This window comes from Lacerta agilis, chromosome 8 (assembly GCF_009819535.1).
Source record: "Lacerta agilis isolate rLacAgi1 chromosome 8, rLacAgi1.pri, whole genome shotgun sequence".
Classification (NCBI taxonomy): Eukaryota; Metazoa; Chordata; class Lepidosauria; order Squamata; family Lacertidae; genus Lacerta; species Lacerta agilis.
Genome location: NC_046319.1, coordinates 32,540,848 through 32,564,367, shown reverse-complemented (window position 1 = coordinate 32,564,367; position 23,520 = coordinate 32,540,848). Strand labels below are relative to the sequence as shown.

Below are 23,520 nucleotides of genomic sequence, written 5' to 3'. Positions count from 1 at the left end.
AAAGGGACTCACTTAATTTCCCTTTAACAATTCTCCCCAGATACACTTTCATTCTCCATCAGGAGCTGCTGGTAAGGTTTTTAACTGGTATCTGGATAGTTTCTTTTGATTTGTTGATGGAATGCTGCATGCCTGCTAGCTATGTGACATAGCTCTGGATTGCAATTATATACTTTTGGAGGAAAAGAAAGGTTTATAGCAAAGGTTCCCTGCCACTGCCGGGCCAGATGCTGGGTAAAACTGACTTTGTGCTATGGGTAATATATACAGAATGCAAACTCTCCGAGGGAGCCAGCATGGTGTAGTGGTTAAGAGCGGTGGATTTGTAATCTGGTGAACCGGGTTCACTTCCCCGCTCCTCCACATGCAGCTGCTAGGTGCCCTTGGGCTAGTCACACTTCTCTGAAGTCTCTCAGCCTCACTCACCTCACAGAGTGTTTGCTGTGGGGGAGGAAGGGAAATGAAATTGTTAGCTGCTTTGAGACTCCTTAAGGGGAGTGAAAGGTGGGATATCAAGTCCAAACTCCTTCTCCTCTTCTTATCATTCCATTGAGATGCTCACTAGAAGGTTCTTAAGAGCAGCTGTTTTTATCAACACACACAAGAATGAGGCAACTGACCTAGAATATATACCAATGTCCAACTCAATTCTCCAAGTGTGGATGGTTAGGCAACCAAAACGCCATTATCCATGCATAGGAGGTAGGCATCAGGAGACTTGGGGAAGCGCAAGGTTCAAAGAACAAAACAAATTTAAGGAAAAGGAACAAAAAAGATTTAAGGGGGGCGGCTACAAAATACATCAGTTAATCCTGAGCATTCTCAGTAGGTACGTTATGGTGACTTAATTGAAGCAGTGAATAGAAAGAGCAGGGAGACAAGCAGAGTAGAAAAGAGCAGAGCCCTGCAGAGCAGCACTCCACAAGGGGACTTTTTCCTTCCAGGTTTTATTTGTATTCTCTTAAGAGCAGGGGGCTAAAAAGTTCCCAATCAACATGGTCAGTGATTAGGGATGGTGGGAATTGCCATCTGCCTTGGAGATTCAGTCAGCAGGCATTTATCTATTGTGGCATGTCAATGATAATGGATGTTAAGGTCAAACTGCTCAGAGACTAGAAGACCTCATTGGCCTTCTCCACATATAGAGCAAAGGGGCATAAAGGTGTTGAAATTGTTATCAGTGACAAGCAGCAACTGGCCCAAGCTGAAGTATTGGCGTGACTGCCAAAAATGAGGGGAAAAGAAAGGGGGGGTGGAGTTTGTCCAAGGTGTTCCAACTAGATGAGCCTTGGGGATCGCCACCAGCTTTATGAACATGTGTGTCCTGTGGTTTGGACCTAGAACTCACTAGTGGGGTAAAATCAGTTTGAACAGCTTTGTGTCACTACAGAACTAGGAACATACAGTCATACCCCAGTTTGCGCACGCTCTGGGTTGCGTACGTTCGGGTTGCGTACTCCGCTAACCCGGAAGTGCAACACGGAACGTGGACACTTCTGCGCATGTCCGTGCATGTGCAGAAGCAGTCTGCGCAGTTCGTGCATGTGCAGAAGCGCAATATCGCACCGCCTGGGTTGCACACTGTTCGGGGTGCGAACGGCACCCTGGAACGAATTGAGTGCGCAACCCGAGGTACCACTGTATTAACAACTCAAAGTGAATTTCAGCAAAAGAACAATGAACAAAAAGTGCAGACAAGAAGCGAGAAAGCACACCTAGCAAAGAGGGAGAGAAGGATCTGTGCATATATACATAAAGTTAAGCCATGGCAACTACCACTTAATAAACTATGAGTTGTGCCCCCCCCCATCAAACTATAGCTTTTTTCTCCAAATTGTGGTTTGCTTCATAGCTATTCTTGCCTCATTCTTTCATAGCCTGGCGAGTGTTTGGTGTGGCTAGCAAACCATGGTTAAGGGTGTTGTTTTCATTCACAGCACCAAGCTTGGGTTAAAGCAAACCAATGTTTGTGAGCCAACAATAAACCATGGCGTCAGATGATCAAACAAAACATGGTTTAAAACACCATAGTTCAATACACAGTAAGCTCAGCATTATGTGTAAACCAGGCCTCTGTGTGTCTAAAATGAGTGAGAAGGCAGTGGCTTGAAAAATGAAGGTAAGGGTGACTGCCCAGAACTGAGGAAAGAGGGGTAAAGTGCAAGGCAGATGTGCACTGTAAAAAAGACTGCAGTAAAGCAAGGGAGCCTGGGGCCTGGATGTCATGGGAAATATGGAGGTCTAGCATGACCTGGAAAAATCATTCAGCTGAGGCATAATTTCAGAAGCTTGTTTGTATGTCAGCTAAATCAAAGGCCACACATTTCCAAATATAACGTGCCCATTTCAAAATGGAAGCTTCATGTTCTGAGACACAGATTCCAGGCTCTCCCTTCTCCATCATGTCTTCTAAACTGCAGGGTAGCAAGGATCCGTACAACAGAATCAACTTCTGTTAAAAACTTAGCTAAAGTAGGTGCACCACATGAAAAACAGAGAGGGCCTGTTTTCATGGCAAAACCTTATTTTAATGTAGAACATTTCAGATTAATAAATAAATAATTATGCAAATTTAAAAATATCATTTATATTGAAAACAAGTCTGTAAACGTCATAAAACACATTACAACTTACTTTTCTCTCTTCAATATTTGAACTCTTGTGAAATCATAACTACTGAAAAGCTGCAGACACTTCATTCCATACACTTGTTATCTGGAGAGCACTTGAGTAGAGGAGCCAAAATACACAAACACACACACACACCAAGATGTTTCCACGCTCCAACCTAGCAAAGCTATAACTCAAGTGGTGCCATTCTGTGCCATGCCAACATGGATAGCCTGATCAAAGAGTTTAGCACAGAACAGAAGGGAAGGGTGTGTAAAACAAACATCTCAGAGTAGTGCTCTGAGATGCTGTTTTGTTTGTGCACTTGGACAAAAAGTCTTCCCTTACTTGTCCCTTTTATCTAGTAACTCTGGTATTGATCTCCCTCTCCCTTTAATGTGTCAGAGCACTCAGGTGTTCAGCAACTCTTTTGAAGATGTGGATTAAACAAGGCTATTGATTTGGTGAGCAAGGCTAGGGACAACACACAGTTCATAGGAGTCACCACTGGCTTGCCATTTCACTAAGTATAGTTTACCCAGCTTTTTCAGTTTGCAGGAAGTATCATCCAGAACATAAATGTGCTCTTCCTCTCTGGCAAAGCATGTCAATGCAACAAGAATGGCCTGGCAGTTCAATACTGAATCCTTGATGAGATTAGGGACAGTGTCTGCTGGTTTTATCAGCAACATTCCTTTTATATACAAACACCACAAGACTCTCATTTAATTAAACAGGCATTTGTTGTTGTTTTTCAAGCTGCTTCATTTATTTAAAGTTTGCTGTTCTGCTGAAACTGAGTTACTAAGGATAGAACCTGCTCTGAGGCTTTAATCTGTTTAGTTCCAAGATATGCAGCACTGTTACTCATAGTGTCCTCCAAAAAATAGCGATAGTTGACCATCATTCCGCAAGAGGCAGTGATGCCACGGGGGCTTGTGTCGGCCATCCAGTTCAAACGCCATAACACTGCACCGTTCTGAAGATGGAAGTTTGCCACAGGGTTAAGGGCATAGCCACGGTGCTTCTCTCCATACAGATACCAGGCACACAGTCTCATAAGTGGTTGCTGTAAAGCTCGGACCAGTCTTTCCGACCTCACCCACTCATTGTTTGCTAAGAGGCGTTTTAGAATTTCAACAGCAGGGTCTCCTGTGATCTCAGATATTTCTTGATATTCAGGATCTGTGAAAGGATCACATCTGTCTGTCTCCTTGGACTGTGAAGAAAGAAGGCCCAGGAACCATTTGGTGAATCCCGGAATGGGAGACAGAGTAGAGAAGACTTTGATCTGAGGAAATTCCACCTGCAGTTTTTCAGTTTATAAAGAAAAGCATTTATTATTATTATTATTATTATTATTATTATTATTATTATTATTATTATTAGCTCAGTAGGATAAGGACTCTAATAGCAAGAACACATACTATGTTTTCCCAGAAATTGGCCAAATCAATTCTTAGAATCAGCAAAGGAAACAGATCTGAGACCAGATCACCTTCAGAAACGAGCAGAATGGGACCTTAAGTCAAGAGCATGCTGGTTATGTGAGTTTAATATCCTTTTAGAACCATTTCAGAACACAGTTGAAAAACATACCTACCGAGGTGGGAAAACATTTAAGATACAAATCCCTCATCTCTCATTTCTGTCTAATGAAATAAATATCCTCTGCCCAACATATCAAGTTCTCAAGATCCCAAGACTGAGGTAGTAAATTAAGCTCCCAGCAGAGTAGTTTCCATACCATAAAGGCTTGATCAGCCATTCTCTAACAACTATTAGATGCCGCTCCAAGTATGTGAGATAAGCAACCACTTCTCAGGCTCCTGAAAAACTCAGATGATGCCAAACTGCTTGGTGAACAAAAATATTTATCTTATCCACAGTTTAAATCTGTTTAGCAACAGGACAGCTACGACAGTACACCCCCAAACACACCATCCTCTGGAGAGACAGAATGTCTCCATTCATCAGACTAAGTTTAACTGTGGGGAATTCAGAGTAGCAGTCAACGAGGAAAGGAATCTTCAGTTTGAGGGAATTGCACCAATATGCCTCCCTCCCCTCTGTCTCTCTCACACAAAATAAGAGTTAAATAAATAAACAAACTCTGAGTTTAACATATACCAAGTGACTGGTAGTTAGAGGTAGGAGTTAAGAGACTTGAAGCCATCTTTTAGAATAAAGAGTCTGGACAAGAAAGTAAGGCATTCTTATTTCCATAACAACAAAGCTTGTAGCTAAAAATTCAGGTGCCCCTAACCTGAACAGAGTACATTATTTATTTGAACAGCATAGTCCACATGGGTGAAATGGGAAAGCTCTGGATCAACTGTACAATTCTATGATTCTATTATTGTAAGAGCACTGCTGGGTCCGACCAATCTATTTCAGCATTTTGCCTCCACAGTGGCTATAGGAAGCCCACAGGCAGGACGTAAGTGCAACAACACTCTCCTATATGTAGAACTTGATGTATTTTTTAAATAGCATTTCTTTTGTTTACAAACAAAAAAAGAGTAAACCTCAGCATAATTTATTAAGGCAGAGTCTATTTGGAATGGGGGGGGGAGGGATAAGAAACGCAATCATGTGCTTCTTTTATTTTAAGAAATAACAAGACAAATTGGCAAAATGACCCAGTTTTTGTAGTATCTCATATCTGATGAATGGCTGAGTTTAGAAGCTTATCTTATGTGGCCAGTTCCTGAAGAAAATAATAAATAGATGCAGTAAAGCATGGCCATTTATGCTGCTGCTAAATTGATGTGCTACTTTCCAGGGTTGCTAGTAGAGATCCGTTAATGTTTATTTCCTTGTCAGAAACCCACACTCCATTAAGAAGTAGATGCTGGGTTTATTTTGTTGCTGCTTCTGTAGAAGGTTGCAGATTCCTTTCTATTATCAGTGACTCATCTAAAACAACACTGAACTGCATTAGCCAAGGGAAGGGAAAAAAGAAAGCAATGCCACCATCTTTATCCTGACTATTACAGATTAAAGTAGTCATTGCCAACAGCCTCACCAGACAGAATAACTCCTCTTTAAAATAAGCTTGGTTTGTTGGTCCTATCTTGCACATTGCAAAGATTTAACACATATAGTCTTATGACATGCTTACAGCCTAAAATTTATTGCAGCATAAGCTTTCATCCGATAGAACCCATTTTATCAGATGCATTGCAAAGTTTTAAAGCTAATTCCTGCTGATACCTGGGAAAGGAAACAGAAATCAAAATCTGTGGCCTGCTGTCACGCAAAAAAATATTTACTAGAATGACTGCACGCTCCCAATCCTGGGCACTGTTTGTGATCTAGTAGCATGACATGTTAATAGGTGATGTTTGCAACTACCTTTATGAAGAGTGGCAGCTGAGATGCAGTTTCTGAGGCTACAGTGGCATTTACAGACAGAAGTGTCACACTGGGTTAAAGTGAAGGCAAACATGGATAAAGGACTGAATAATTTTTACTGGAGAATGGCCTAGTTTTTTAAAAGTGCAGCATCTTAGGTAACCCTGTTCCTTTTGCAACTTAGATAAGATGCCCATTGTGGTTAACCTGGGGCACATCAAAGGTTGCAGGAAAATGATTAAATATCTCATAATGATCATATATCTAGAGACTGTTTACGTGCTACAAATTAACCACAACAAGAAGCTGTGTGCAAAGGAACATGTTTCCTTTTTCTGTACTTACTTTCCTCAAGCTTTCTTGAAACTTGAATAGCGAGTTTTCTTTTTTCTAACATTACATTTTCAAAATACTTAGGCTGCGGTTTTGTGTAAAGTATTAAACTTTCAAGTTACATTATTTTCTGCTGTCTAAGAAAGCTTGGTGTGGGTTTCCTGCCATGTACCCACATATGCAAATATCAAATAAAGGGATGAGCTGCCTTAAGAAACAAGAGTAATTGAAGAAGATCAAGATTTCCTTGGTAAGACACTTATCCCTTGCTTAGCTCTTACTGAGCTAAAGTAGCACCAGTCTATTTGCTGATGCTAAGAGAGCTCTACAGTTTTACACTACTTTGTCAGAGTCCCTGGCAAAATACAAAAATTAATTTAGAAAAGTGTTTGTTGTGATTTGTTTTACACACAATTCTATTTGCACTCATGCCCTTTTAGTGACAGAACTGCCCCAGCTATTCTTGTTTCTCCTCTTAAACTAACCCACAGTTACTGAAGTTCACAAACATCTCAGGGTTAAAATGGTTAAAATTTCCACCACTCCAGTTCAAACTTCAAAGTATGTCACTTCACATTCTGACATAGCCATGATGGCAATAATTTAACATGCTCTTTTTCTTGGGAAATTAAAAGTTACAGAAGCTTGAAATTAAGTGATTTGGAATTAATCAAATAGATGAGAGAAAACAAAGCAAATAATGATATATCTTATTTTCCCTGCATTGTTTATTCCCCAAAGGATATTTCACATCCATCCATGAGAAATGTATTACAACACATTAGTATCTATGAGAATGAACCCCAACAAATGGAGCAGTACCAAGTAATTCAGTTTGGTATTTAAATGAGTAAGCTGCGCTCTTAAGACAAATTCCGAAGCATCTGCCTTAAACTAAGTTTAAAGCATACAGTGTTCACACAAAAACCGTGGACTTTAACCCAAGTGAACAATCCCAAACCCACTATGAGTGGTAATTTCCAGAAACCTAAGTTAACAGATGAGGTGAAAGTATTATAGTAAGATTTTCAAATTCATTAGCTATAACATAAATGATTCTCTGTGACAGGACACCTGGGTAGCAAGTTAACAAATGTTACTTTATCATAATAAAAAATGTTTCCAGAAGATGATCTTCACAATTCTACCATGTTGGGGCTCTTTCAGAATGCCTCATTTCACACACTTGATGAAGGGAAAGTCACACTCTGCTCTTCCAATATGTGAATTTGACCTAGCCAGTCTCTGAACACAGGAATCTCATTATCAAGAAGTCTGGAAAAGTAGAGGGAACACTACACACTAATTTGGGGGCATACTTTTAAGCTTCCTTGCGAATTTCCAACAGGGCCATGGTTTACTCCCAAACAGCCTGGTGGGCCAAACTCTTAAGGTCCAGTGGGTGGTCCCTGGCTTGCATTCCAGAGTGTCCCCACCACTACCTTGGGGAAAGGGTGGTCAGTGGTCGAGCACATGATTTGCATGCAAGGTTCAATCCCTGGTATTTCTAGGAGAGGCTGCAAAGGATTTCTTCCTGGAACCTTGGAACATTGCTGCCATTCTATGCAGACAATACCGAGCAAGGTGGATCAATGATTTGACTATGCATAAGGAAGTTTCCTGTGTTCCTATACGTTGCATTTCAAGTACAAGTGCACCAGAAGAAATGAAGATAAATACAAATTAGATTCTAGTACTATAACCAAGTGGCAATTTTCCACACATACCTGCAGTTCCTTAACAACTCGCTTGATGAGGTACGTCCCCAGCTCCACACCCTGCAGGCCCTGCTGAGTCAAACTGATTGAATAGAAAATTGCAGTGGTGATTTTGTTCAGATCCTCAACTTCTAAGGGGGGAATGTCCTTCACTATGGCCTAGAGAAAAATTAACCATATGTAACATTAGTAACTGCAATCACCATCAAAATTCAACAATTTCACATTCTATAATCCAATGAATCCTACATAAGCCAAAATCCTGTGCCCCAGATGACTTGCTTTGCATACTCAGCTGTCATGTTGAGAGTTTAACAAGCAGCTCATGGTGCAGCATTAGGGCTTGATAATAGGAAAACACAAGATGTCAGTGCTCAACTGGGCATGTGCAAGCCCTTCTGTTTGCCTAAAAAAAAGTCTCAGGACAGTGGTCAACGTTTGCTTAAGTCTCCTATTTTCATCAACAGAGTGTAATATTTTTGTGAAGTATGAGCAGTAGCCTAATGCCTAACACTTTACAGGGCTAAAATGACAACTATTTAATTCTCTGCTTCACTGGCTGAATTTGAACATCACACCAAACCACTGCTTGCACTAACCATAGTTCAGAGCTGCTTGCTTGCTTGTTTGTGTTTTGCTTTTACTCAGCCCTCTCAACATTATGTTCAAGCGGCTTCCAGAAGGCAGAGCAACAGCCTCAACTATGGTTTGTCAATTCATACTTCATACACTGCTCTGAAACCCAACAGGACAAAGAGAAGTATATAAAATGCTTTAACAAATAAACCTTAATTCAAATCAGTTTGCAAATCTACATTAAGCTTGCTTTTGTAATTCTGGTTCAGACGATCTGGACACCACATGTAACTATGAATCTTCCTTAATTATAGTTATTATCTCTGGACAGTTCCAAGAAATTTCATAAGAAAATCTTACTTCTAAAGATAACATGCATAAAAGCACTTGCTGCTCTGTTTGACAACTTTCAAAAATATTAGTAAATAAAGGAATAAGAGACATCTAAGAAATAGTATGAAGACAGGCTAATCACTTCCTTAGTCATCAATAGAGAGCAACAACTCACTCTAGGCAACTAAGCATGGAAGCTGCATGAACAATTATTATTAATTATATATTTTTCTTCTTCTTGATCACAAATGATTAACAGAGGTTATTATAGATAAATGAGCTACTTAACATGCTCACAAAGCAATTTTTTCATGGAATTACTTGAAATGTTATGTTTCAATCACAAGTTTCCAGTTAGAAAATACTGCTTGATTCATTCCATTCCATTCGTTTATTACAGTTATAAACCAGCTCAAAGGGCACATATAGGACGGCTTTCACAAAAGTAAATTATGCATTTAAAACAATATACAGCTTAAGACTTAAAATAAAATAAAATAGACATGTGAGAACCTAAAAGTTTAAAATTTGAGATACCATACAGATTGACCCTATCACCCTGGGGGCTCACTTCATCTATTTTCCCTCCAGACTAGTTTGTTCCAGGAGGATAGACTGCACCTGCAAATCTGCGCAGAGAATCTGGCGACCGTCCAGGTTGTCTTTTGATCTTTGCCTAAGATGAGGGCATTTAGTTTAGGCTTATCTGGAAGGTCAGCAAGCCTCTCCAATAGGGGGGAATGGTGTCTCTGCGTACCTCATCATAAAATGGGCATCTAAAAAATAAATGTTTGGGGCTTCCTACTTCCCCTAGTGGGCAGGCACAAAGCCTCTGCTCGTATGGGACTTTTCCAAAGGATCCTTCCAGAACTGGCGAGGGTAACGCTGAACTTCGTGCAAGAGTAAAGGCCCTTCTTGAGCTTCTAGATTCGAGAAAATAGAGATATGCTGCCGGGGCAGCAACGTATCTCTCATTTTCTGCGATTTTAAAATCAGGGGACCTCAGGCAGTTCTGCTGTCTCTCAGAATCCACAATTCTTTGTCTGACCTCAGATCTTGCTTGATCCAGGCAGGCCCAAATCCAAAAGGGCTCTGGGGAGTGTTCAGGACTGCTAACTGCCAGCCAGACTGGAACAGGTCGCAAAGCATCAGTGGGGCTATGCCTTGGGGGTGCAATTTTAGTGTCAGCCATTTATAGATTGATGTTAAGCTAATGTAAGCCTCAACTCTCATTAATCCTGTTTCTAATCTGACCCATGCGTTTGAAACGCATCTGGGGACTTGCAGGAGGGCTCTGAGGAGTTTAGATTGAACTTTCTTGATGGGAGTGAAGGAAGTGAATGGCGGGCCCAAGAAGGATCTATAGAGGAGCTGACATAACCCCCCCCCCCTTTGGTTCTAAAGAATTTGAGAATGCAGTTTGCAGATCTTTCTCCAGCACTCCCAGTAGAATTTATATGGATTTTGTTGGATCCTGAAGCCTGGATCGCCATTCCCAGGCACTTATAATTCAAAACGTGTTGTAATTTATGGCCTTGGGAGTTCCCAATTTCTGATCTTTGGTTTTTTCCCGAAGGCAAGAATTTTTGTCTTCTGGTAATGTGTTGTAAGACGTTCTGTTTCACAGTAGGCTGCTAGTTTTCTTAAAGCTCATCTTAGCCCTATGGGGGTTCATTATGCTTGATTATGTTTAGGTACTTTATTTCCAAGAATCTGCTTGGAAGTATTTCAGTCACATGCTCAAAGCCTGATGATTAATGTGCAAAAAAAAATAAAAAATCACAAATTAAGTCGAGCAACTATACCTGGATGCTGCTAGATATCTCGTCTGTAAGTGCAACATGCAGAACAACCAACGGCTCGCCAGGTATTGCACAGTGGGCAAAGTAATAGCACCTTCTGTAAGATCCAACACGTCGTTTCATGTCCACCCAGTTTCTAACAGGATGTACAGCTTCACTACTGGGGGGGAAATAACAATTACATTTTAACACAGAGAGAAGACACTCACAAAGATCTACTCTCTCCCCTAGATTTATTTTGTCATGCAACCTTGAACCTGCATGTGTACATTACTTACTGAACTTTTAAAGAAGAAGACACCAGCAATTCTTGGCACTTACTCGCTAATCTTTTGAAGAATCTCACAAGGCGACTGCCATGTAACTCGATCTAAATTTAGGAATCCTGTGGAAAACCACTCTGACAGCATGTTCTTTAACACTCCATTCATTTCCTAAAAATAAAGAGAGAGGAAACCATCTCATCAATTCAGCAGCAGAAGCAGCATAACAACATAGTTTTATGACAACCAAGTGGATTGCTTACAGCACTAAACTATAGGCATTTATTCAAAATGAAACCACCACTGAGTTCAATGAGATTTGCTCCCAGGTAAATGCCTACAGGACTAGAGTCTTAGTCTTCCATTACATTCAATATAAATTATAATGACTAGTCTTCACTCAAATAAGTATTATTTCATTATTATGCTTAAGCATTTCTATGCAGAAAAGAGAACAGTAAAGTCCCATGTCAATATTTTAAAAATCCAACAACAATAACCAACAGATTTTTAAAGTAGCAGATTAAAGGGGGCCAAAGTTCAATATTTAAGAACAGAGAGGTCATTGCCTGGTGCCTGATATTGTGGGTGCCATGCAAGCTTTGATGGAAGCTGGGGGGGTTCCATAAATTGAGTGTTTTAATTGAGCAGGTCCTTTATCTGGTCACTACCCACCTCACCTCAGATGACAGAAACACTGCTGGCAATCACTTTTTTCAACTGAATTAAATTGAATGGTCTTTCACAGCCTACTGTATATATACTTCCCGGAGAATTCTGGCAGATGGACATGATAGAAGAAAGATAATTAAATGTGATGCAATCACCAGCTTATGTGTTAACTTTAGATAAGAGCCTTTCCAAAAACAGAAAAAGTAGGCAAGGAGTTATATTTATATATAAAAAAAACATTTTTATTTATGTATGTATAAATAAAGCAAGGAGCTATGTTTGATCCCTGCAGTAGTATTTCTCAAGTGCAGCTTAGGTAGCCTGTCTGCTAGCCCATCCTAGCCAATGGCTGATAATGAGCTCTGCTGTACCATTTAAGGCCAATGCATGGAGGATCAGGCAATACTATGCCTCCTACTTCCACACATTTGTGGACTAGGAGGTTGGTGGAAAGGAGATAAAGAGACCCTGCAGCTGTGGTCCTGTTCACACTGATGAAATCATGTCAAACCATGAGGGACCTTGGCAGACATCCTTGGAAGTCCTCTAGCATAATAAGATGTTTTTCAACTGGTGTGCAGAATGTAAACTGAATAAAACATTTAAAAACCCATACAAAAGTGTCTGTTTATAGAAATAAAAGCACCCACCAATGAACAGTGTAGTAAGTGACAGCTGCCACAAGTTATCACTCCTTGCAATGTCAGCTGGAGCATCATTGCTCCAAAGGGACATCAGCTGCTGAGGGTTTAGCATCAAGGCAACTCAACCTCTTGGGAAGCATAGTAAAAAAGCTCTCCTGCTTGTCTTGGTACTTGAATTTGCTGCAATTTATGGCTAGACTCAGAATGACCTTGGGAGCATTTTCTAGTGCAGTCAGTTACTGGCTTTCCAAAGAATCCCCCAGAGTTTCGTTCCCAACACTGCATTGTATGAAGTATATGCTTAAAGTTGTATGAAGTGTTGTATGAAGTATATGCTTAAAAACAGGTTTACTGGGGATGGAGTGGGGGAACAGACTAAGAAATTTTAAAATAAACACAAAAGAGTGGAGACTGACCTGAGGCTGGTAATGAACAGAGAACAGCTAACAATCCTTCTTGAAATATTTTACAGCTAGCAATTCCTTCTTTTTTGAATGGTAATATTGCTATTATACAGAGCAAATGTTTAACATTCTCGGAAACCATGTATGAGGGTGTATTTGTTAAGTGTCTGCAAATTGTTGAAGGGGGTAATCCATAAAAATACTGTTTAGTAAACAGACCTCAGTTTAAGCAAATAAATATAGTGGGACATGTTACAGAAAATAACAATTCAACCAGCAGGAGACATTAGGTTGATGAGGTAGTTTGCCGCTACAAAATACTCAGGACATCTTCACCTACCTGACGATTTATTGAAAAATGCACAGCACAGTTTCATGAACTGAGATCTCAGAACAATCTCAGCAAAGCACAGACATCTGCCATAATGCTCTTACAAGAATAAAAAATGAAGTACTTAAAGGAATACATCAGAGAGTTTTCACTTGACCAAGGTAATTACTTCCAAAACCCCAAAATGAAAGCTTTCCCATCAAAAACAACAGATTATCCTTTTATACACTATATTTGCTACTGGATTAGTATACTAGCTCTGAGTAGTATACACCATAGACATACTTCATTCTACAGTAATCCATCGATGGCATTAAGTTAAATTAATTATTGTCTCCCGAAAGACACCAGAGCAGCAAAAGTCAATCTTATATCCTGGCTCTAATAGCTTCACAGATACACACATTTTGTTTAAACTTTAATTTACTACTCTGTTCCACATTAAGACGGATACTTCCTTTAATTATGTCTGTTAACTCTCTCTTTTCAGAATTGGCAATATCAAGTTTGGTGCTTTCCTTTCTGTATACAAATTATGTTCTGAGTGTCCTAAATATCACATAAATTTAACATCACAGTCCCAATGGTGGTGCCCTCAGAATCCTATCAAGAGCATCCACCAAGCTTTTTAGTTCCATCCAGGCCAAATTATAAATTATAATGGTGACAGTCAAATTTCTGTTTCATTTCCCTCCCCCAATCCATGAATGGTTTGCTTTGCCCTCCTACCATTCTGATTGGCTAAAAGACTTGAAAAAGAGGAGAGATAATAGTTATATCTGTTGGTGGTAGTCAGTTAGAACTGTTCTTTCTCCTAATTGGATGCCATCAGCAAAGTGAACAATTCTAATTGGAAGCTACTAGAAACAGGACAGTTGATGCCAAAGAGAAGAAGTACAATGTAGCAGCTGTGCCTCACTGCAAGGCAGATAGCTAATGGGGGAAAGGAAGAGCATCTAGGAGCAAAAGAGTTCATGTATGCATAGCTGACTGTGGAGAAAGAAACAGATGAGAAAGGATAAGTTGGTTGGCAAAGGGAGAATTTGCTTTTTGTAAAACAGCTGTTTTGTCTGGGAAAGGCAAGGAAAGAAATGTGAGATGGGTGTTTTGCATGGGAGAGAGAAGCCACATCAGTCACTTTGTGAGGGTGACCACTATGCTCTCTCAAAATTCCAAATGTGCCCACAAACTCAAAAGGCCTGTGGATTCCTATTATAATCCAACAGAAGTATTCTCTTTGCCTTGTAATGGAAAAGTCAAGGCAACAATCCCCAAAATATTCCACAGAAAGCAGAAAAGCTTCAGCAGCATGTCTGCTGCAGACAAAACAAACTCATGATTATCAGGAAGAACCTGTTACAGTTCTGAGTCTACTAACTCCAAATCAGTAAGAGAAACAGAAAAACCTAATGCCTCCAGAACTAACATTCTTGTTCTTCGCAAGAAGTCTAGCTCAGATGGCAAGACATGAATCCAGATAGAATTTCTACAGCATCACCTATGAGGCAGAAAATTATTGTTCTTTCCAAAAACCTAAGAAACATATTTAATGAGTATGGTCAATGTATTTCTTATATACAGTGGTGCCCCGCTAGATGAAAATAATTCGTTCTACGAGTGTCTTCATAGAGCAAATTTTTTGTCTAGCGAAGCGGCAATGGAGCACGGAGGTTTTCGCGCCAAAAAAAAAAAAATTGTCTTGTGAGGCAGCCCCATTGACATTTTCGTCTTGCGGGGCAGCCTTCCGCTAGTGAATGCCTTTCGTCTAGTGAGTTTTTCGTCTAGCGAGGCATAGCTCATTACTGGGGAAGAAAGTCTGAAATACTTTTTGCTTTATGCTGCTTCTACTTCCTAATACACAATTTAATATTTTCTGGATTACCTAATCCTGATTCCTGGACCAATGCAAATGATTCTTGTACAGTCATATGCAGACAGCCTTCTGCGTACAAGGATCATATTTCTAATGTGCGACAATATAATATAATTTGCCAACTCCTAGAACCAAGCACAAGGAAGCTTCATTAGAACAAAAGAGTAGCCTTCCTTCCCAATTTAGGTTGGGGGTGATGGGGTAATGGTGAAGGGAGATGATGGAGAAACAATCAGTTGTGAACCATTGACTTAATGCATAAAAATTAAAGCAGTTCTTCTAACTTCCATTAAGAAAAACTCAGAATATTGTAATGCAGGTTGTCATTAATTTGAGTTACTTGGGAGTTAACTACCTTTTCTCTAAATTAACATTTGCAAGACTACTAGTGAAGTTGCAGTTGTGGATCTGGATGTTCCTGTGGTAAAGGGAGATAATAGCAGCAGAACTGAGAGTACATGCAAACTTCTATATTTGGTGCAGGGCTGCTTGTTTCTGTTATATTTCTGTATTTTGAATCTACTAGTGGCTAATATGGTCTCCATATGTTTTGTGGTGCTTTAAAATGTTCATTTTTATTGTAGCTTCTGTGTTTATTTCTGATGTTTTTATTATGTAAACCACTTTGCGATTTCTTTGAAATATCGAGCAGTATATAAATTACCTAAATAAATAAATAAATAAATGTCAGCTTCTATAATGGATATGTAATAGCACACAAGGGTTGCCATGATGCATGTAAACCTAAATGAGCAATTTATAAAATCAGAATTTCAAGCTGCTAACTCCTTGCAAAGGGCACTTTGAAAGTTATTGTCCTCATTGAAATATATATAACAGCAAAATCTTCTCTTGACTGTTTACCTTATTTAAATATTGAGCTAGAATTTCTACAATCCCTGTTTCACTTGCAAAGGTCTGACTGCTTAGTCAGATACTGGTATCAAGACCATTTTTAGAAACAATATTATTGCGCTGTCCACATGGTTTACTATTGTTTTGACTACAGAGATGTGTAAAACTTTATAGGCGATGAGACTTAAAGAGGAGCTCTGGGGCACATCATGCCTTGAAAGAAAAGCAAAATCTCCTTGGCACTTAAAAATAGATGGTCTTCCATGCTACCAAAGGACATTTTTTATACTCTCAGGGAAATTCTTTTTACCATAAAATGTACAGTTGAACTTTTGCTGGTAGATATGCCTGAATAGAAGCGCTGTACCTAGGTCACAAGAATCTATCATCTTCCACAAATTCAGCAGGAAGACATTCACTGTTTCTTAGCAACTAGTCACTAAGGAGTAGAGTCATTTTCTCTGGGCCATTGCTCTTGATCCTGGTGACTGTTTAACCTTAGAATACTACCCTTGAATACAAATCTATCCATATTTTGAGGGATGTGCATTCTCTCTCGATATAAACTCCACTATTCATTGTTCACATAATGCAACATTCAACATTTCTGCTTATATGCTCCGAGCTATAGGAACAGGCTACAGTTCTACTGCTGCTGAGGACAATTTGTTCATCATGAGTAGTATGGCTCCAATGACCTCAGGCTCAGTCACACTAGCAAGACCAGCAAGATCGAGGACTACAAATCATGTCTAAAAACATATAATTCAGTCATATTCCAACAGCACTTGTATCTTGATGACCAAACAATCTTATTTATGACTGCAATATACTCAGTCATGCATTGGATAGAAGTAGTGCCATTAAGGGAGAGAATAAATAAATGCTGTGAACGTGTGGAAACTATTGCTGGTGATAAATAAATGCTGTGAACGTGTGGAAACTATTGCTGGTGATGGCCTCATCCTACAAGATGCTGTAGCAGCTCCGGGGATTATGTATGAAAATTCCAGAACTCACAATAGGCCAACTCAGCAGTCACTGACTCTACTACACCAATATTTGTTGCCCTGCCCTGGCTGCAGCATACTAATGCAGCACAAGAGGACTCACTTGATCAGTGCATGGGCATGTAAGAAGCTAAACAAGATATGTTAAAATGCCATTTGATGGCTCAAAAGCAGGATCTTCAACAAGAATTAACTGTTCTCCTGACACATGTGGCAGAACTGCTACTCTACAGGAAGCTATTTAGACTGAAGTTACTAAAGCAGGTTTATAGGATAAGGCTTCTGGAGCTTCCAATTTGTAGTGCTGAATTAACTAGATATAAAACCCCATATAACTAGAGCACATTGTGTCATTTTAAAATGACGTTTTGGGAACTTTCTGATTGCTCCTGCTAAACTGTATCTATGTGGATGGGCCATCTTTTAGAAAGGCTACTAGTTAGCAGAGGAGCTGCAGCCAAAAAAATATAGGTCCAGGAAAAGGGTACCAATTTCTGGGCAGAAGAAGCAAGATTTTAGAAAGCAGCAGCATCTGTACAATAATGGAACTAAACAGTAGTGTTATTCAATGTCTCCGTCCAGGGGGCTGGGGATCAGCATTCGCTGCCAGCCTACCACTGCCAAAGGACACTGCTGGAACAAACCAGTGAAGAAGGACTTGCGTTCTGACCATTCTCCCTACACTCTGAACTAGATATGTAATACTTGTAATTATAAATACCTTGTTTCTTACAAGTATGAGCTGTACAATATGCAGCAGAATCTTAAAAAAAAATATAGACACTGGTCCAGGTGTATGAAGTGGCATGTATAAAAGTATTATGAAAACATTTTTTTCTCAACAGACTCAAACTTCTTAAAATCTAGAGTATATGTCATGCATCTTGCCTAACATCAAGGCTAGTGCAGAAATAGTTGGATTGCACCTCTTGCGTTTTGGTTAGCATTTGTTGCCAAGGCCAAGCATATTATTAGCACATCATGTGCTGATCTGAAGCAGCTGAAAACAGAACCTTGGCACTTAACACACAAACTTTGCCCTAGTAAGCGTGTCTGCCAGTGCTGTATATGAGTATCAGACTTTGTACACACACAACTGTGTGACCATTCCATCCCCCCACAAACACTTATTGCATGAGTGAACCTGCCCCCATTTACCCCATCTCACCCTGGTCTAACATCCCATACATATGAGGAACAAACATGTGTCAAATTCTCACCCTCCTGAATTTTTAAAAAAACTTTTCCCACTATAGTTCTCTTCAGTCTTGCCACCCCATTCCTTCAGTGATTTCAACTGTGGGACTGTGAACGTGTTGGCTTCATCCCCTTCACCCCTGCCATCACTTTCATTACCTCCTACATGTTGGCAAGGGAACTTCTGTGGCAGGGAGCCTGCTGTACTCATGTAGACTCCCCACAAGATTTAGAACCCTGATCTAAATCAAGTGCAAGAGTAGGCATTGAGGTAGGACTGAGGGGTTTTGGGAAATGTGAAATAGAACATAGTTTATATTTTGTGGTAGGATAAGTTGTAGTAATAGTCCTCTTCAGGTGTTAAAACCTTATGGGATGAAGGGGAAAGTGGGCATGAGCCTTTTGACCCTGATGCTAGCTTCATCAACTTCAACATTTTGGGAAGGGAACTTCTGTCACGGGGAGCCTTCTCTTCACTAACCACATTTATTTGCATTTATAGAATGTCCCATCAGATCTAGTTAAAAACAACAACACCCAAGCAGAATAAAATGCAATCATGGATTCTAAACTTCACTCAAATGGAGAGCAAAGACTCCCAGGGCAACAAAGTAAAGAGTGGGGTGAAAAACACTTATACCCAACTCTCTCCAAAGTCAGATCAAACTGGTAGGCTTCATGACATTTCCAAAGCTTGTCAGGCTGTTCACTCTTCCTGCAGGCCTCACTTCCATACTTTTAACAGCAGCCTGCCACAAAAGCAAACCAGGCGATGTTCTTGGCATGAAGTTTCAGGAAGGTCATCACCTGCTAAATTTTAGTGTATCAGATTGCAGTGGCACAGAAATAGAGCTATAAAAAAACTAGGGAATGTGCAATCTAGAAAGATACTGTATGCAGTTTTGGACTACACTGAGTCTTCAGTCAGAGGAAAACTGACTGGAGATGTAAGCTGTCAAGAACACCTCCCTTTACACCACTGATTCCTTACCTCCTAACTCAAAGTTATGCTGTTCAATTAAATACTGACCCGTTGTTGGAAATGCAAGGAAAACCCTGCTGGATAAGACCAAAGGCCCATATAGATCCTGTTCTCACAGTGGCCAACCAGATGCCTGTGGGAAGCCTGCAAGAAGACCTGAGCAAAACAGGACTCTCCCCACTTGCTGATTTCCAGCAACTGGTATTCAAAGGCATAATGATATAAACAGTTTTTACCTCTACAGCACTAAAATTTGGGGTTGCCCAAAAAGACTGACTTACAAGGAGCACAGATGAGACGGAGTCCTTCACACAATTTATCATTAACTTATGGCTTTGACACAAGATTATGTTGATGGCTGCTGGTTGAGATGACTTTTAAAAATTAAGACAGCCTTACCAACCTCACAGGCCTGTTGTATACATTCGCCATCCCAATAGCTAAAAGTTCTCTGGCTGGCTTATAATAAACAAGTTTATGAAGCAATTTAAATAAAAATAAGACACATATTCAAAAATAACAAATACAACCCCCAAAGTTGAAACACTGAAGAACCATGGGTGCAAGCATATAAAACAGTGATATATGCCATTTAAATAATAATAATTACGATAAACTTCCATGAATTTCTGCCTGCAAGGCTGTTTTTAAAGGAGAAGAGTTGGAGCTGGGGAGGATGTCTACCTTCCCCATTACTGTACATGCAAACAAACCTCCCTTCAGACCACATATTGCTGATATATCTGTGTTGCTGTTGTTTCAATTAAATATAGCTTTAACTTAATCTGTTTAAAATTAATGCTGGGAGGCGCCTTGGGTCTTGCACTGGGAGAAAGGCGGGATTGTAAATAAAGCAATTAATGAATACATTGTAAGCAGCTTCCGAGATTTTTAACACTAGGCGGTACGAAATATGGGCTGCAACAAACTAAACCTTATTCAAGAGTAGACAGACACACTGAAGTTTTGCGTCCCTGAGTTTTCCACTGGTCTCCTCTGAGTTACACACACATATTTGAAGGAAAGAAAAGAAAAACCCTCCCGGGGCTCACCCTGACATGCGGCCCTTCGGCCTCCCTGGCCGCCAGGGCTTCGAGCAGGTCCCTGCGGAGCTCCACCAGGAAGCGGAGGCCGCCCTCCTGCCTGCCGAGGTGCTGGAAGAGGCCCCGGTAGCGCGGCGTGAGGTAGTGGCGGAGCCGGTCCTCGGCCTGCAGGAGGGCGCCGGGTTCGTGCTCCCCTTTCCCCCCAGCCGCCTCCTGCTGCTGCTGCTGCTGCTGTTGCAGCAGCCGGGCCACCTTCCCGCTCACTTCGGCCACCCGGCCGTGCTCGACGCCGAAGTCGCGGGCCAGGCGGCTCAGCAGCTCGGCCCTCGGCCTGCCGCTCTCCAGGGCGCGGTAGTAGCGCATGAACTCCGCGCCGCGCTGCTCCAGGGCGGCCCCGGCTGGCGCGGCCACTTTCTCCCGGGTCTCGTAAGGCGGCAGCGGCGGGACGGCGCGGCTCAGAGCTTCCTCCATGGCCATCGGGCCTGGGAAGGTTGCGGTTGCCATGGCGACGGCGCTAGGCCGCGGTCTGCCGGAAGAGCGGAGAACCAGGTGGCGGAAGAGCTGGTGCTGCGCCGATGCCACGCACGGCCCCGCGCGGCGCATTATAAAGCCCAGCGAACCTTTTCCCTCGTTTGTCGGAATCCCAAATTCGGTATATACTCCGGCAAGTCAATGGGGCGGGAGGCCTTCGTCTTAGCACTCTCAGGGGGCGGAAGAAAAACAAAGAAGGGGATTGGACCACTGCGGTCGCCATGTCTTGTCGCGGCCAATAGCAACAGACTAGGGGCGGTGGAAATATGTAAGCCGTGCTGAGTGTGGCGGAACTTGCCTCAGCAAGTGGCAAAGGTGGGGCGGGGGAGTGGAACCGCCTAATTCTATCCCTAGCCCTCAACTCCAAAGGGGATATAGATCTAGAAAATCAAGACAATATTCTGAAAGTACAAAAGAGGATTTCCTAATTTAGTGCCTCCCTAGGAAATTTGGAAAGCAGCTCCTATATACCCCGTGTGCAGCAACTGTGGAAAAAAAGATGAAGTCAATTCCAAGAGGTCATTAGGTAAGGAATTGAAAATGAAACTGTAAAGAGGATGCCATCACACAGACAACTGCATCTGGCTGTGGAGCAGCATCACTAAGAATGAACAACGCTGATTCTGAGCAAGGGCAATGCTTCCTCAATAGGCTTGACCTGAACTAGTTTTGAAATTTATCAAAGACTTTTTAGTCTGCAGAAAAGGAGAGTTAGAAGTGTCGTGACAGAAGTTTATAAAACTCTGCAAGGCATGCAGAAAGTGACTAGAGAAAAGTTTTTCTCCCTCTCACTTAACACCAGGGCATCCAATGAAGGACGTACAAAATAGAATGCTTCTTCATGCAGCATGTAAGTGAACTATAGAATTTGCTGCCATTGAGAGATTGTGATGGTCACCATCACAATACTACCTTCATGGAAGATAAGGCTATCAGTGGCTACTAGCCATGATGGCTGTGCCAGAGCCTCCAAAGTCAGGTACAGTAATGTTTCTGAATATCAGTTCCTAGAAACTGCAGGAAGCAAGATTTCTCAGGTCCTGCTTGCAGGTTTCCCACAGACAGGCTTGTGCAGAGGGGAGGGGACATCTGGGTACACTTGACCTGGGCCTTGGAGGGTGTTAAGTCATGGGTGGACACAGCAGACGACACAGTGATTTCCAAACAGCTCTTGTTTATTCTCAGGCTGGAACAGGACTGAGCTGAAGGCCTCAGCAGCCTGCTTATATAGAACTCAGCTACAAAGCAACAGTAACAACTTTCCGCAGTTAACCAATCCCTGAACGTCCTTTTACAATCCTTCTTTTGCATATGCGGACCTGAGTGAAAACTGCAGCAGAATGAACTATATACACACACCCCTAGTGGCCTAGGGTGAGAACTTCAATACATAACAGAGGGCTAAGCCGATTGGCTGCTTTTTCTTCTTCTTTTAGTTTATTACTTTGGCCACTCTGAGAACAGGCATCAGTGGTCTGGGAGGTTCTTCTGGGGGCTTCCATCTGACAGACTTAGACACTCTGGTCTCCTGATCTCCAGCAAACAGCTCAGGACCCTGAACTTGGCCTGTCTCTCTGAATTGGTGCTGGATTTATGGGCCATGACAGGTTTACAGCAAACACTTGAAGAGGGCTATTATCAGGTGGTAATGGGCAGTTTACAGAAAGAAATAAGCTCCTAGACACTTCCTGCCCTTAGGTTCACAATCTAAAAGGATACTAGGCAAGGAATGAGAGGTAGGAGAGGAAAGCAATCTCAAGCACATGTTCTTAAATCTATAGCCTATGTCAGTGGTGAGTCTGGCTGTCCTGCCCTTAAGAATATAAGAGGCATGCTGGATCAGGACATTGGCCCACTGAGTTCAGCATCCCCACAGTGGCCAACTAGATGTCTATGGGAAACCCAAAGCAGGACCTGAACACAACAACAACTCTACCCACTTGTGATTCCCAGCAATTGGCATTCACTGCCTCTAACAGTGGAGGTAGAACATAACTATCGTGGCCTTAAAAAAAGAGCAGCCTCTCCTCTGAAGCACTCGTCCCCTGAGACCAAATCCAGCAGCAGAACTAGTGACACTGCCCAGCTTCTGCCACATAATTGTTTCCCAGATAGCTTCTGAGCACAGGAGCATGTCTGGCTGGTTTTTGTTCCAGGTCTGTTGGCAACTTTGTTGACAGCACTGTACTGTATTAGGAAACTTTGACACACAACAAAACTCACCATCACCCTGGAAGCAGTCTGCCATAAGTATACACAGTGCTAATTTTGTGACTTGAAAATGTGATCAACTAAAGCAAGCATAGCTGGTCTGGATCCGTGAATGGGGCTGCACATTCCAGGGCTATTGCAGTTGCTAGTCAAGCATTTGAACCTGGGTCTGCCCAGCTGCAGAATTACAATCTTGAAAGGTCTGAGGTGGAGGGTGGAAAGCTTGATGGCATTCAGTCTTTGATTGCTGGATGACATTTCCCTCTCTCTTTCCCCACTTCCCCTTCCAAAGGTTCTCCAACTTTCCAAAGGTTAAAGTTCTGTTTGCAGATTCTGGACCAAATTAATTTCCACTGGAACACAGGTCACAGGAGTCAGATTTCAGAATACTTCAGTAATTTGGCACAGTCATCTGCAATTTCCCTGCCTCGGAACATAACAGCAGAGCGGTTAAATTAACAGCTCGATACAATGCGGGTGAAGTTCTGTCTGAACGTTAGCCTTCTCAGAGGATAAATGACCTGGAGCCCCTTGGAAATCAAAGTCCTTTATTACAAAAGACCTGACAAGAAGTAATCGGTTTCGGGACGGAGGCTGTTACATTGTCTACCAATGACCTTAATTTCAACCTTTTGGGACCAATCTTTCCTTCCTCTTGACTCCTTGAAATTGAATGGCTATAACTAAATTAGGCCACTTTGAAGAGTTCTGTAAGGCACACAACAAAAGCACCCCAACACAGATGAGTTTGTTTTGTTTTGTTTTGTTTTGTTTT

The 23,520-nt window shown here is 41.5% G+C and overlaps 1 protein-coding gene across 1 annotated transcript; it reads right to left on the bottom strand.

The window, feature by feature from the left end:
• Positions 1-3,366: 3,366 nt before the first annotated feature.
• MLYCD (malonyl-CoA decarboxylase) lies at positions 3,367-20,699 on the bottom strand. Its single transcript, XM_033156823.1, has 5 exons — positions 20,013-20,699; positions 11,051-11,163; positions 10,733-10,889; positions 8,028-8,177; positions 3,367-3,916 (listed from the first exon to the last, which is right to left on the bottom strand). Exons 1-5 carry the CDS (start codon positions 20,604-20,606, stop codon positions 3,383-3,385), a joined length of 1,548 nt encoding a protein of 515 aa, XP_033012714.1. The 5' UTR covers positions 20,607-20,699; the 3' UTR covers positions 3,367-3,382.
• Positions 20,700-23,520: the final 2,821 nt, after the last annotated feature.

Bases quoted from the DNA above. Each gene is read 5' to 3' on its own strand.
- MLYCD (XM_033156823.1), bottom strand. From the start codon at position 20,606: ATGCGCCGCGCGGGGCCGTGCGTGGCATCGGCGCAGCACCAGCTCTTC. The intron at 10,890-11,050 runs GTAAGTGCCAAG...TTTCCCCCCCAG, and splicing joins ATTCTTCAAAAGATTAGCGA to TAGTGAAGCTGTACATCCTG. The intron at 3,917-8,027 runs GTATGTGTGGAA...GAAAAACTGCAG, and splicing joins GAGTTGTTAAGGAACTGCAG to GTGGAATTTCCTCAGATCAA.